General features: G+C 40.5%; 1 protein-coding gene across 3 annotated transcripts in view; it reads right to left on the minus strand.

Moving 5' to 3' along the window:
- Positions 1–3,230: 3,230 nt before the first annotated feature.
- The window catches only part of LOC124278518 (protein neuralized-like), a 68,245-nt gene continuing 55,247 nt past the window's right edge, over positions 3,231–16,228 (minus strand). For all 3 annotated transcript variants that reach the window (XM_046714232.1, XM_046714231.1, XM_046714230.1), the window contains 2 exons: positions 9,420–9,539; positions 3,231–7,590 (listed from right to left, as the gene is read on the minus strand). In XM_046714232.1, the coding sequence (XP_046570188.1) occupies positions 7,121–7,590; positions 9,420–9,539 (590 nt within the window). In that variant the 3' untranslated portion in view covers positions 3,231–7,120. The remainder of the gene's footprint in view (positions 7,591–9,419; positions 9,540–16,228) is intronic.

The raw sequence follows: 16,228 nt of genomic DNA on the forward strand, positions 1-16,228 counted from the left end.
GTCTTGTCTGCAATGATATCAGAAAGCAAAAGCACAGTGTAGAGAAAAGAAAAATCACTAGTTATCTGACACAATTTCTTTGTAATAATAATCGTGATTAATCCTGAATTATGTAAAACAGATATGTTCAGAATCATATCTATAGCGTGATAATAGTGCACATTACCTCGCGATATTCGGAATAATCAGTTGTCATAGAAACAGTACAAACGTCAAAAACGAATGTATTTTCGCTACAAATAGCACACAGTTCAGCGATGAAACAGAAGCTGCTGTAAATATTCCAGTCCGGACCAGGAAAATCAATGGTTGACAGCAGGAGCAACTACTACCACAATGGAGTGTAAATATTTCACCGTAATCTGAAGCTTTTCAATATGATATACAACCTCCAGAAAATGCTTGCCCGCTTGTATGATATAGTAGCTTGAAACGTTCACAACCAATACTGACAGTATGTAGTAAATGACTCAGTATGTCTAGCTGATCAGTACAGACCTGTTGGTAAGTAGTTGACTTTGTGGTATAGTGTGCTGATATCCTGCCTTGACATCATGTCTTCATCCACCCAATGTTTCAGCAAGTGACGTCATGTTTGGTGTGTGGCCGACTCTCCTCATCCTCATCCTCGTGCTAATGCTGCTGATGGGGCTTCTGACACTGGGTCACGGGGTCACTGCCAGACATCCACGCCGCCACCTGTGTACTCTCATCCCTGTCTCCATTGTCTGCATCGTGGGCATCATCCATGTTTTACACTACGTCGCTCTCCTTACACTGGCATCAAATGATCCCGACGTGGTACTGCTGAAGGCAAGGTTACTGTGGGACTTAACTTCCATTGACATAGTCGTCCTCTCGTTCCTTTGGAGATCCTGTGCCCTGGCAAACCTGAACACAGTTCTAACAATGAAAGCGTTTGTGTATTTTGTATTAGCGGCTGTTGGAAGGGTCACGATGAAGTCGCTGTTTCCCAACAATCGATTGCTTGGTGTGGTTCCGCAACAATACAGTGACATGTTTAAATACCCCCTAATGAAGACATTCTTGTGTGGCCTGTGTGTGGAGTATTTAACGTTCTACCTGCCTGCGTTCATCATCATGTGCATGCTATACCACAAAAGGTCAGCCCAGAATCACAATGACGCCGGTGCACAGAATGGTAAGATCGTGTTGAATTGCCCGCTGTCTGTCTCCCAGTCCCTGAACCGCATTATATTCCTTTCCGCCCATTCTAAAGCAAGCCTAGGTTTCCTTCAGGTTTTCTCATATCACTTGGGCACAATTCAATTTAAAAGGAATCATTTGTTTCTGTCAAAATTATATATATTCAGAGACTAAGCGTTAGTTAAAACTTACTGCCCCATCACACGGGGTGTATCATTTGTTATAAGGAGGTTAGAAAGCGATTGATCTTTGATAAAAACATGTGTGAGAATATTCTGTTTTTAATATTCAGTTATATAAATCTTACAGAGATATCTTCGCTAGATCGTGCTTTTTCTTGACAATAAAAAACAACAAATGAAATTATGTATGAAATTTAATGACACTAATTTAAATCTATGTGGTACATGTTGATGCTACTATAATGTCTATTGTACCTTTTACACTTGATCGAAACCTGCTCACTTTATTTGCAACACAATAATTCTGCAAAATATTTCATTACCAGAAGACCTGAACACTTTTCAAGAAATTAAGATGGGCGGAGCAGAAGACATGTGCGTCAATTGTGAGACTATGTCACCGTTGCTGGACATGATGGCGGCGTGTATGGCACTGATGCTGCTGCTGGTGCGACCGCTCTACGTCCTTTCTAGCTACCTTGCAGGCGGCATCCCCATGGACCTGAATACCACATACTGTCTGTTCCCATTCTATGTCGCTGTGTGCTGGATGACAAGGTCAAGGACCTACTATACAAACGTACGCCTTACAAAGGACTAACCAAGCCAAATAATGTCATAACTCCAACAAATGCCGTTTTTCTTTGAGTGAGTGAGTGAGTTCAGTTTTAGGCCCCTTTTAGCAATATTTCAGCAATATCACAGCGGGGGACACCAGAAATGGGTTTCTCACATTGTACCCATGTGGGGAATCGAACCAAGGACTTCGGTGTGACGAGCGAATGCTTTAACCACAAGTCTCCCCACCGCCCCTTTTCTTTGAACAAAGATACAGCATTGTATCAGGAACACAACGTTAGTTAATATTATTTTTGGTCATATATAGTAATGTTGAATGAACCAGTTTACCTCTGTACAATCGAGATGTATCTCACTAACAATTTGGGTCATCTGGTCTCAAATATCCACGGGTGTTATTTATACCATATTTGTCAAGGACTCCAAGTCACAATAAATTGTGTTGACACATGTAGGCATCTGTGTAGCCATTGTGACAACGGCTGCTCCAGCACATTCCCTTATGCCCTGACACAAACCACGTAACTATAATCTACTGGACAGGTATTATGCTACAGTAATTCAACCATATGACTTTGCATCCATGGGAACAGGCCAGTGTTAGAGTGTGGTTGACCAAAGTTCGATCCAAAATGTCTATCTAGCCAGTGAGCTTGTATATTAAGTTGTACTTCACGTTTTCTCGCATGTATACATGGGAGTCTTCCATCCATGCAATAAAGGTCAATTCAATGTCTACAATATTGGGCTAATTACAATGTGACATGTTAATAACTGTGATTTGAATAAAATATTTTTGTACAACATGTCAAACTTGATCAACCTTGCAAAATGCAACATTGGTGTTGTGGCATTTAACTGTTTCTCCAAACCTTTGACCTGACTGAAGAATGCAACACCTTTGATCAGAATCCAGGAAATACAACATTGGTGGTGTCACCTGTAACTGTCATGCTCTAGAATAAAAGAAGTTGTCATCCATACACTTACTTGTTCTATTGATATGAATGACAATCTGACTTCATCCAAGCTTGAGGATCAGCTCATTTTCAACAAAACTAATGCTGTTACTGGATTCTGGAGTCAGATAAAAGTTCTAAAACAGTAGGTTAAGAGTGCATTCCATAGGCTGGTCTTAAGATATTGAAGATTTGCTTAATGTAGAAGGTTCATCTATGGAGAATCGATTAAAGAAAACACACCATACTAAAAGTTCACCAATACTTCACTACAGATGTTACTGGCATTCATTCACCACTATACACCTTTTCTCCACACAAACCAAACACAACCAAAACAACATTAGGAAATAATACTTGTTTATTTGCACCTTAGTTATTAGTTACTTAACATCACACTGCATGTGATCCATGATGAAGATCAACCTTTACCAGCATGTGCATCAATCCAAGTATATATACACTTGTATATATGTACAATCTAGCCTGTTTCTGGTTTACAAGTGAACAGTGCAACATTGGACTGTATTCTAACACATAGAACTGTTCACATGTATGACCAATATACAACATGGATGTGGCCTGCATAGTTAATCCTGTACACCAGGCTACACAACAGTGTATCCTTCACAAATGTGTTTTACTAATGCCTACTAATCTGCATGAAACAAATGCCATTTCACTATACATAACAATTCAAATGTTTTGGCAATGGCTGTTTATTCAACAGGGTATTAGTTAAGAAAGATTAGGAAATATTTACGTTTGCTATCAATGTTTCTTAAAGCTGCATAAAGCTTTTTCAAACACATATATTTAATCCATCAAGAAATACTCTCCAAATGAGTGATGTCAACTGTCGTCATCATGCACAGTTAGTCTCTTTCTTAACAAAGGGTGATAAGACAAGTTCTCCTGGATAATTATTGCTGCCACAAGGAAAAGCATTTGCAATTTCTAATTCCATTTGGCATACAAAAAGCACAGAAAAATTAACATGCAAGTATTTACCGTGAGATCCGCAACTTTGAATGTGAGGAGGCAGGCAGAAGACTGCAGCCTATTCCTTATCCTTTGTTGCTCTTGGAAATGATTTTTCATACAATTATTATAATATTACTTACATCTGTACCATTTTATTACCATCAATAATGCATATTGGTTATAAAACAAAACATTGCTGAAGCAGTCCTTAACATAAACAGTCAACTATCAAGAGTAGTCCAGATGAGAGCACAATGACCTTTCTTAAGCCCAGGATGTTGCACAGTAATTTGTTTATATAATAACATACACCCTTATACAATAACATAAACCCTTATACAATAACATACATAAATCCCATTGCGGAATATTGTAAACTATGTGATGAGAAGGGTGTGTGTAAGAAGGATATCAATGTTGATCCATATCGGTCTGACATAAAGGTCCACAGCAGGACTACTGTTCAGTTCAGCTTGCCAGTTCAAGGATCATTTACTTGGACACAATTTCCTGTGTTGGGTCATTTTACCAAGTGTTCTGATGCTGAAGGCAGATCACATTAGCTTGACTAGATCACGTCCAGATTAGCTGGTTAATGGATTTCAGCTGATCACTACAGGAAACTGACTTGGTGATATCACCCAAAGTACTTTCCCTGCATGTAAACATGGTTCTGAAATCTACCTAGGTGTCTATCTATCTGTAGGTGTTTATGTTGTAGGTAGTACCTTGTGTCACGATGTTATCATGAATTGCTTGACATTTTTAGATCCTAGATGTTTAGCAGACAGATGGTGACATGATTCGACATGGGAAATTTGTTGATCAGGTTTGGTGAGGAAATACAATGCTGCTTGTCACATATATCTGATCACAATGAATTGCATACATCATGGAAACGGAGGAAGGGGTGGGTGTCACTCAAATTGACATTTCCAAATAATCAACCTGAACAAAATGAAACCGTTTCCAACATGCAATAATGATAATAATCTATCTAGCACCTAACACTCATTACATCAACAACAGCATAGACTAGCCTGCCCCTTAATCTAGGAATGTAGTATATAGCAAAGAAAACAACTACAACAACAAGTCTGTAACCACAGCAACAGACTTTTAACTCCCTTGTTTCACAATGTATGCAACATGCTGACAGCAAGATGCACATCAAGCAGGTGTTTGTCTCACATAAATTCACGATGAGAAAACTAGCATATGAATATTTTGAACATGATGTATTCCACAGCAATGAACCATACACCATCCATACAATCTCATGATGCCACTACACTGTGAGTTCCAGATATCTATCAGTATCACTGCTTGGGAACTGTACATGTCAGCAAAATCTTGGTGTACATATATGTAGAGGTCTGCTCCCAGTAACAATGTACTGACACACTAAAGGTGTTTAGGATGTCTCTCTATGAAGGTAATGCTACTATTATGTATGTAATTGAGCAGTATAAGTAATATTTACATCTCAAAAGTATTCATAACAAAAGCAATATTCTCATATTTGTTTTCCTGCTTTTAAACTAAACACCCAATTGTTTGGGAAAAATGTTTTCTAAATAACTGAGCCATACAAGCTCAGAGTGTTTTTCAGGTCAGTGATAGCATCGTTACAGGATCTGGAGATTCCACAGGTATGTGCCACCTTACAACTGAGCAAATGGGGACCATATATTTGTGTTGGTCAACCTTGGTCTCAGGGACTCAGTTTGCTTTTGCTTTAGTGTTACAGTATACTATATGCTCAAGCATTTACAAACACCCCAACCTGTACAGATTGTCATCAATACATCCAAATCTGGAAATGTGAATATCAATGTTGCAAAACAGTATAAGGATGTCAACATCATCATCATCATCATCATCATCATCATCATCATCATCATCACCATGTATTGCTTTATCACAACTGTCTATGTGACAAGTGTTATGAATCATGACAATCTGTACTCACAACTTACATTAAACATTAACATGATTAAGCACATGGCCTATTTCATGACACAGATAAGTTGAAAATATCATACCAGTAGTACATATATTGCACTTACACTTTGGGCAAAATACTCAAACTGTCCCTTCTTGATTGTGTTCCTCAGAAAAAATACAATTTTTCTGTGTAAGCATCTTGGTATCTCAAATTATAACATTTGTAGCGAAAATATGTCCATCAGGTCCATGCTATGTACAATAATACCTGTTGCTTCCTCCAATAGTTGTACTGAGCAGGTATACAGTGATTGGCAACATATCTTTCAAACTAACAACCACTTTGCAGTTACTGTCATAAATCTACCTTGTGCTTATATCACTTCTTCTCAGCATGTAGTACTCACAGTACAAACATCCATGTTTCCACTCATCATACACCAGTGTTGTTTGTTACTGACATGGTTAAGTCTGGATGCTGTACAGGATATCCCAAAACAACAGATGCACTGCTAACATGAGGCCAATACCAGGAAAGCTGAAATTCAAAGTCATTTACCATCTCCATAGCAAGAATGACAAGCTCTTCTCAAGTAACATGATGATCTGAACTGGCAATCAAGATCATACATAAATACTCAGTTTGTTAATACCTTTGTTGTAATTACTGTCACATGTTCACAATTTCAGTTGGGTGTTGTCCTTCACCCTAACCCTTCAAGACTAATATTCTTGGCGTCAAAGAGTATACACTAATCCTCCACAAAACTGTTCACAACTTACTTCCAAGATTTCTCTGTTCAGTTGGTATCATATATTGATGTGTATAAGACCAGTTTTCATGTGTTCCTGATGAATGCCTTCCGACTACAGACAGGATGTCGCTGTCCACCAGATTGTTAACCTCCATGTGACATAAGCACCTCCTTTCCCCCTGCTAGGGATGTCTCTGTCCACCAGATTGTTAACGTCCATGTGACATAAGCACCTCCTTTCCCCTGCTAGGGATGTCGCTGTGGGGTGTTCTTCCACCAAGTTCGTGTTGTAGATAGCTGCAGCTGAAGACATGGTGGCTAGGCGTAGCAACATATACACAAGCTGCTGTTGTCAGGACCAAGCTGTTCAAACTCAATAACACTGAAACCTGTGCTACAGATATCAATATGTACATCAGATATCAGTTGCACATGGTTATGTCATAACAGTTGACCTGGGTCCAGGGACACCAGCCAATGAAAGACGCTCTCCATCACACTTAGCATTGCACACATATTCCTGTCTGTTGCCAGCCCCTGACTGAGATCAAGACCTGTATATCTTGATGACATCCTTGATCTGCTGCCGGCAGATGGGACACAGTCCTCCCTTGTCCTTCCTGACTGCAATTGCACACTCATAACACATACACATGTGTCCACATGTGTATAGAACACAGTTGACCTGCCTTTCATAACATACTGTACATTCACTGGTGTCATCAAACACAGGTTGGTTTTCCCCAAGACCAGATGTTGGGGATGTTGGCATTGACACTGGGTATGGTGGTGGGGGTGGCACTGCACCTGTTGGGGATGTGGGTGTGGCTTGGGAGGGTACACTAAAGCTGCGCAGCACTGATGGAGGCACTGTGGGTGGGGGAGGGCGTGGTGGTGGGTGGGAGGCAATGTTGGACTGATGTGCTGAAGGGGGTAAAGACACTGTCAGGCCAGGGTAGCTGGATGTTGATCGTGACCGAGGGAGGCGAGGGAGATTCCCTGAGGGATTTGTAGCACCTGAAAATACAAGGAAACCTTTACATATCTATACTTATAAACCTGGCACAGATTTTCACCATTGTCTTAGATGCTAAATGCTTCTTTGTAATAACCCCTTATGTTTCTTTTACTGTTCCCTATTGAGAACTCATAACAGCTACGGGGTTTTATCTTTTCTTAGTAACAATTATAAGTTGAGCAGGAGATGAAGTGTGAACAAGGTGCTTCAAATTTCAAATTTTCAAAATCAAAGGCAAGAACAGAAGCTTTTTCCTCACAGACCATGGTGATTAGGCCATCAACCTCCTAACCAGTAGTCATTTGTTGCTTTTATGGTTCATAAGAAAGATAAAATATGCTTCCGTTGTTTTGGACATGGAAAAAAAACCCTTCTGGCAGCTGTGACATGACTGGTAAAACTACTGTTTAACAGCCAATCAACTTCAAATTCCGAGCCATGTGACTCTTGCCAAAACTTTGGCAACATTTGTCTTCACTTTTCCATGTGTCTACATATGCTAAGCAGGATGTTTAAACAACATCTTAATCTTTGGCTGAGAGTATGTGCTGACACAATTGTTAATATGGTAGGAAGCATCCAAACCTATTCATACCTCCCTAACACCACTTTATAATATTACTTCTCCCAATCCTATCGATTATTAAACCAACATGTCTCAGCATAACATAACAACATGTCAATACACATGAGACATGTATTGATATAAATGTCACAAATCAAATATTGGCGTGAGTGAGTTTAATTTAACACCGCACTCAGCAATATGCCAGCTATATGCCAGCTATATGGCAGCGGCGGTCTGTAAATAATCAAGTGTGGACCAGACAATCCAGCGATCAACAACATGAGCATCGATCTATGCAATTAGGATATGATGACATGTGTCAACCAAGTCAACAATGCTGACCATCCGATCCCATTAGTCGCCCCTTATGACAAACATCGGTTACTAAATATTTATTCTAACCTGGATCTTCATGGGTTCAAATATTGGAACAACATCACACATGTGTAATGTCAGGGTATCAGATTACCCTTATCACAGGGCCAGTGGGTCCAGGCTGGAGTTCAAGTCTGTAACTAGCAAACAGGCCTCAAACTGTAAGGTGGAATCAGTTCCAGAAGCGCCCAGGAATCAAGGAATCACCATGTATTACCTTCAGTCTGGAGAACCACATGCCTACATCAACCAGATTAAGCTACTTGCCTCTTGGGTAACAGAATAACACAATACTGTGTTTCTGATATAATGACGTTACTTGCGGTCTAACCAACAACCAAATCATTTCATTCCACTCTTAGCTTACTTTTTCAATATTTCTTGTATTAGACTGCCAAAAGCATGGCTAAAATAAAAGATGCTCAGTTGAAAGAAGCTCCTGGTGCTGGAAGGGCACACTTAGAACTATTTGAGCTTTATGTGCCCCTTGATGGTATAATACTATAAGTGAGTGAGTGAGTGAGTTAGTTTAGTTTTAAGCCGCACTCAGCAATATTCCAGCTATATGGCGGCAGTCTGTAAATAATCAAGTCTGGACCAGACAATCTAGGGATCAACAGCATGAACATCAATCTATGCAATTGGGATACAATGACAAAACATATTGAGATGTAGTACAAATATACAGAAACGCATCTGAATGAAAAGGAAGCAGGCAAACTATCACAACTACATAATATCTCAGAGATACTGAGGCTTATGATATCAATCAGTGGATTGTCTGGACCAGACTGGATTATTTACTGCTGCTGCTACATACCTATATTTCTGAGTGCAGCAGTAAACAAAAGTAAAAAAAACAATTATTGTGCTAGCGCAACCTACCTAGCAACTTAATTTTCTGTACATTGCCGTAGACATCAAAGAAAGCCCACAGAGGAAGTGTACGGTCTACATGCATCAAGGTGGCAATCTTGTGGTTGTTCCTGGAGTATCGCACCTCACCTGCAATTGAACATATAAATTCAGTATTCATCATGTTGACATACTTTGACACAGTACAATACACAATCCTTGATCTAATATTCATCCTAATGGTCACCTTCCAACAGCACCATGTTTAACTTGTAAAGAGTCTGACAAGCCCACTTTTCCAGGCAGGGCATCCTCCTCCCCTGACCTTTCCTTCATAATAAGAAATAAACATTAGTTGGGAATAAGTTTTTGTCAACAGACGATTCAAGTAACAGGTACCGAATCCAACAAGCATACCATTCATCATTCTCTTCCCACAGAGGTTACTCCTGTCATATCTTCCTACGTAACCTCTGTTCTAATACGGACCTTGCATGGTGTGAGCGTTCAAGACTCGTGATTGGAGGCAATCAGATTTAGTTGTGCAATCAGCGACGTTGTTTCAAAAGTGATCATTCGCAAGGCCTCGAGTAATTTCCGTATGCTTCGAGAAAACTAAACCTCTTCCCCTGCGCGATGCGCAAACGTTTCTTCTAGACAGAACTCAGTCATGTTATGGCGGATCAGTGGCGTCTCCATCGCCCTCGTTGACAACGGACAAGCTAGCCATTAAACGTCTTGTGTGTAACATCAACACAAGGCCACATCATCACCAAGTCCCCAGCAGATGGGGGATATTTGTGGCCCCACATTTGCTTGTGTTAGTCAAGTTGAATCTAAGTCGATGTAACACGTGTTCTGATTGGATAGAAAGAAGGGAGATAATTCGTGTTGTGCGATCTTTTGCCGCTAGGGGATTTTACGAGAACCGGGAAATATGGCCGTATTAGAACAGAGGTTCGTAGGAAGATATGACAAGTAACCTCTGTGGGAAGAGAATGACCATTCATGGAATAATGCATATTTGTTTCTGGTTGTGGAAGACACCTTCATGACATAATTAGATCTAATTTCCTCCTTAAGCCCACACAAACATGTGTTTAATCAATTTGGTCCACATAATCATGCAGTAATGGAGGACTGAGTCTACTACCATTTGTGTTGGTCTGGCAACCTCAGCTGATAGCAGATCATATCAATTCACTAAAGTCTACCAAAAACAATGCTAAGAGTCAAGTCTTGGACATCTGACTGCACCGTCATAGTTAAATAAATCTAAACCAGCCAAGTGCAATGTAGCTCTTGCCTAAAACGTTTACGTTAGGCTGTCAATATATTGACAAAATTGGATGTGTATGTTTAATATCTTTCGGTAGGGTTTGAGAAACCATGTCTCAAAGAAACTAGAGTCAACTTCTTAATTATGAGGAACACATATTGGGGTATACGTTTACACCTTTATCAGGTGTATAGATGCTAGGTTACAGAGAGCATATATATACTCAGTGGCAAAAACCGTCTGTATGAATTCAAAATTAGATAGGCACTGTAATCAAATCATTACAGAAATGGACATAATAAGCGGATCACAAACATTTTTTGTGTACAATATCTTGACACATCAATGAATAAGTCAGCTCAATTTCAAGACATTACGTGAACTTTGCAGTCCATTCAGACTCTTGACTTCAGTATCTAGTGTGACCTCCACGAGCGGCAATAACTGCAGCACAGTGTCTATGCATGGAGTGCACCAATCGATTGATGATGGCCATTGGCACCTGGAACCACACTCTGAGAAAGGCCTGGCGCAATAAATCGGCTGTGTTCGGCCTTGGTATGACATTATTCAGTCTCCTCTGAATTTCATCCCAAAGATGTTCAATTGGGTTTAAATCAGGACTAAGGGCTGGCCACTGCATAATGTTGACACCGTTCTGCTGTAGGAAGTCCTGTGTAGCTCTGGTAGTATGGGCCCGGGCGTTATCATGCTGGAAAATTTAGTTCCGGTGACGTGCTAAATGTGGTATGACGTGGGGTCTGAGAGCTTGGTCGATGTAGCGCACCGCTGTGATGCCGCCTCCTCTCCCTGGACCAAAGTTCTGGAACACCACAGGACCCACTCTCTGGTTAAGGCCTATTCCACCCCATACCATGATGCTTGCACCTCCCCATGAGTCTCTTTCCATAACACATTGGTCTGAGTAACGCTGGCCACGTTGTCGCCATATTCTTGTTCAGCCATCAGCAGTTGATACGCAGTACCGACTCTTACCTGTGAACAGAACAGTTCTCCATTGCCTGTATCTCCAGTTTTGGTGTTGTAGGGCAAACTGTAGACGTTCACGCCGATGATGAGGGGTGAGGATAGGTCCACGGTAAGGTCTATGGCAATGGAGGTTCCTGCTGTTAAGATGTCGGCGTACTGTATCAGTAGTGATTGGTCTTCCGTGTGTTCCCACTGTCTGCCTGCATGAAGGGATATTCGGATGCCTGCATGCATGAAGGATTCTGTACATGCTGTCGCACAACATGGCGGTCTTGTCGTCTTGTGGTCACCCTTGGTCTGCCAGTACGGGGGCGATCATTTGTGGTGATGGTGGCCCAGAAACGTTACTGCAGCCTGTAGATGGTCCGAATGTTGACCTGGAAGTGATTGGCAACGGCTTTTATAGTGTGGCCAGCTTCAAGTCTTCCAAGCGCCTGGTTCCTCTCAGCTGTCGTGAGTCGCAGCGTCCTGCCAACGTTGTAATGTGAATGTTTCCACCAGGTTTGGGGGTGCATTTTATAGGGCTGGTCCTTGTGAACAGCACGTGCAGCATGAGTTGCATGAAAAACATGGAGAACACCTTCTCCTGAGATCAGGTTGCATTTTTTAGACCATTTCCTGGGTTCCATTCTGACTTTTGGAAGGAATGTCTTTGCTCAGGTAAAGTTGGAGATGTTGTCAAAAATTTACAATCAAAACATTAAATGAGTTACAGTTATCCGTTTCTGTGAAGGAAAATTCCAAACTGATGTTTCTTTTGCTGCTTAGTATATGTATATTTTTAAATATTTGTGTTTAATAATCTATTTATATAGTGCCAAGTTCCAGCTCACAGGCGCTTTGTTATGTACTCCTAAGAGCATCAAAGGTAATAAGATAATATAGGTGAAAACAAGTTATTCACCTGGAGGGAATAAGCATATACTCTGGTGTGCTCCACATTATAAAGAAGCTGACATCCATCGAGTCTTTCCCTTTAAATAAGTGAGAAGGTGAAGCTTGTTCCATATTGAAGTCAGTAATGTTTCAGTTCTATCATAGCGATCAGTGGGTATAATCCGACAAACAAGGGCTAACAGCAACAATTAGCTTGGTATGATGATACACAATGTTATGAGAGCACCGTATCCTCAAGTTACAGGTATGATGATACACAATGTTATGAGAGCACCGTATCCTCAAGTTACAGGTATGATGATACACAATGTTATGAGAGCACCGTATCCTCAAGTTACAGGTATGATGATACACAATGTTATGAGAGCACCGTATCCTCAAGTTATAGGTATGATGATACACAATGTTATGAGAGCACCGTATCCTCAAGTTACAGGTATGATGATACACAATGTTATGAGACCGTATCATATGATGATACACAATGTTATGAGGCACATTATCCTCAAGTTACAATGTTATGAGGCACCGTATCCTCAAGTTATAGGTATGTGATGTTATGAGAGCACCGTCCTCAAGTTATAGGTATGATGATACACAATGTTATGAGAGCACCGTATCCTCAAGTTATAGGTATGATGATACACAATGTTATGAGGAGCACCCCATTCCTCAAGTTACAGGTATGATGATACACAATGTTATGGTAGAGCACCGTATCCCTCAAGATAGGTATGATGATACACAATGTTATGAGAGCACCGTATCCTCAAGTTACAGGTATCACAATGTTATGAGAGCACCGTATCCTCAAGTTATAGGTATGATGATACACAATGTATGAGGTATCCTCCAATTATAGGTATATCACAATGTTATAGAGAGCACCGTATCCTCAAGTTATCACACAATGTTATGTTATAGGTATGATGATACACAATGTTATGAGAGCACCGTATCAATGTTATGAAACCGTTATGAGAGCAAGTTATAGGTATGATGATACACAATGTTATGAGATGACCGTTATGATCCTCAAGTTATAGGTATGATGATACACAATGTTATGAGAGCACCGTATCCTCAAGTTATAGGTATGATGATACACAATGTTATGAGAGCACCGTATCCTCAAGTTATAGGTATGATGATACACAATGTTATGAGAGCACCGTATCCTCAAGTTACAGGTATGATGATACACAATGTTATGAGAGCACCGTATCCTCAAGTTATAGGTATGATGATACACAATGTTATGAGAGCACCGTATCCTCAAGTTATAGGTATGATGATACACAATGTTATGAGAGCACCGTATCCTCAAGTTACAGGTATGATGATACACAATGTTATGAGAGCACCGTATCCTCAAGTTATAGGTATGATGATACACAATGTTATGAGAGAGCACCGTATCCTCAAGTTATAGGTATGATGATACACAATGTTATGAGAGCACCGTGAGGCACCATCCTCAAGTTACAGGTATGATGATACACAATGTTATGAGAGAGCACCGTATCCTCAAGTTACAGGTATGATGATACACAATGTTATGAGAGCACCGTATCCTCAAGTTACAGGTATGATGATACACAATGTTATGAGAGCACCGTATCCTCAAGTTACAGGTATGATGATACACAATGTTATGAGAGCACCGTATCCTCAAGTTACAGGTATGATGCACAGGATAACAGAAACATATTCTACTCTAAACACATCAATGGCAATGTGATGAAACATTCTACAACACATGAAGTCACATTAACTGCTGAAGCAATGTTCATGTACTGCACCATCACGTACACACTGTGTTACTTATAGAATGTTTTATGTACTCAAGTTTAAAATATATCTACAGAAACATGCCGGAATTATTCAGCGAAATATACCTGGATTCTATCTAGATCCATTTCAAGCCCATCTGAATGAAATCAAATTACACTGTATGTAAATGATATCATAAACAACACAGTCAAGTGGTTAAACCATCAGAACCTTACTTGGCTTGCTGTGTACTGTCTGGTAGCTTGGCTACAGTACTGGACACAGTTATAGGCAATGTTATCTGCAGACTATTACCCAAAATACACAATCCTGTACACATTGAAACAGAAAATTATATTATATTTGAATGTGCACATACATCTGTGTGAATCAGGTAAATCAGTCAAATACTATGTTATGGTAATGTATAATTTACATTCCACTCACAGTCATATTTCAAACAAGGAAATCATCTTGATTGAGTTTCAGAGAAGTGATTGTTTGTTGTTTAATGCAGCACTCAGCAATATTCGCGCTACATGTCGGCGGTCTGTAAATAATCGAGTCTGAACCAGACACTCAAGTGATAAACATCCTGATTTTCGATCTATCTAATGGGATATGATGACATGTGTCAACCAACTCAGCGAGCCTGAACATACCTGGCTGGATAGTGTTCATCTAAGCGAGGTGCCTTACTACTGTCACTATTTAAAGGCACCCTATCTCATTAATTCTCTCATTAATACCAACTATCAGCCCCCAGCGAAAGTTACCATATAAAAATACGCATTAAGATTACAATATGATATTAAAAAGTTCGAATGAATTAATGCAATGTTGCATTAAATCGACTCTCGCTCCCTCTTCTGAACTCTATTTAAAGCAAACCCTATAGAGTTATGTCTCTTGGAACGCTCTTTACGGATATCCTATAACACAACTTGAGGCCAGTTCGGCAAACACTGACAACACCGCGAGTAACAGTTTTCGATGTACATAACAATCATTTACATGCCATATATAAGTGTTATCTGTTTGGAAGCTGTTCGCCTCGAAGTTTCAATTATCGATTTCAGGCAAGTTGTAAGGGATAACAGTCTTTTATTGTATCAATAGGAAGCTAAAGTGAGTGCATATGTCCCAATATATACTAGGCACATAAAGACTGTGCATACAAAAATTTAAAATCTAAATTTATCAAACCTATGTAGACACATAAGGATTTAAACTCAGAGATTAGTGACATGTATCCAACATGCATGCACGTGCCACGTTCGTGGGCGTCAGTGGTTTGGTCCTTGAGACGTGCAATATGTTGTTGCACGTGCATTCCGGGAAAGAGAAACAGAGCAAATGAATGCCACACAATACTGTCACTTTGGAAAGCTCAACCCCTGCCCTTGCGATCGTTCAAAAAATTAAACGGCTATTGAAACGCATAGCATGCCAAGGCTCACGCGTCTGCACAACGTCATGAGGCCATTGGGATGGTCCGTGGGGAATGTCTCAACAACAAGTGGCTTCACATTTCCACTGCCACGGAACACCATTTCTGCACTGGAGAGCGCTACCAGAACACAAATGGCGTCATCGATCGGCCACGTTCTGGGCGTTCACGTGTAACAACGCCAAGACAGGACATATGGATAAGGGTGACCCATCTTCGCCACAGGTTTCAGACTGCAGTGATGACTGCCCGAACCATCCCAGGACTTCGCCGTATCCACCCCAACACAGTTCGACAATGTTTACGGCATCACGGGATCAGACCACGATGTCCCGCCATACGGCCTATCCTGACACAACTTCATCGACAAGCTCGCCGAATGTGGTGCCGAAATCATGTCCGCAGACCCTTGTTTTGGTGGAGAAATGTTGTTTTTACAGATGAGTCCAG

The sequence above is a fragment of the Haliotis rubra genome, unplaced genomic scaffold, assembly GCF_003918875.1.
Source record: "Haliotis rubra isolate DU_JTF1 unplaced genomic scaffold, ASM391887v1 Scf239, whole genome shotgun sequence".
NCBI classification, from domain to species: Eukaryota; Metazoa; Mollusca; class Gastropoda; order Lepetellida; family Haliotidae; genus Haliotis; species Haliotis rubra.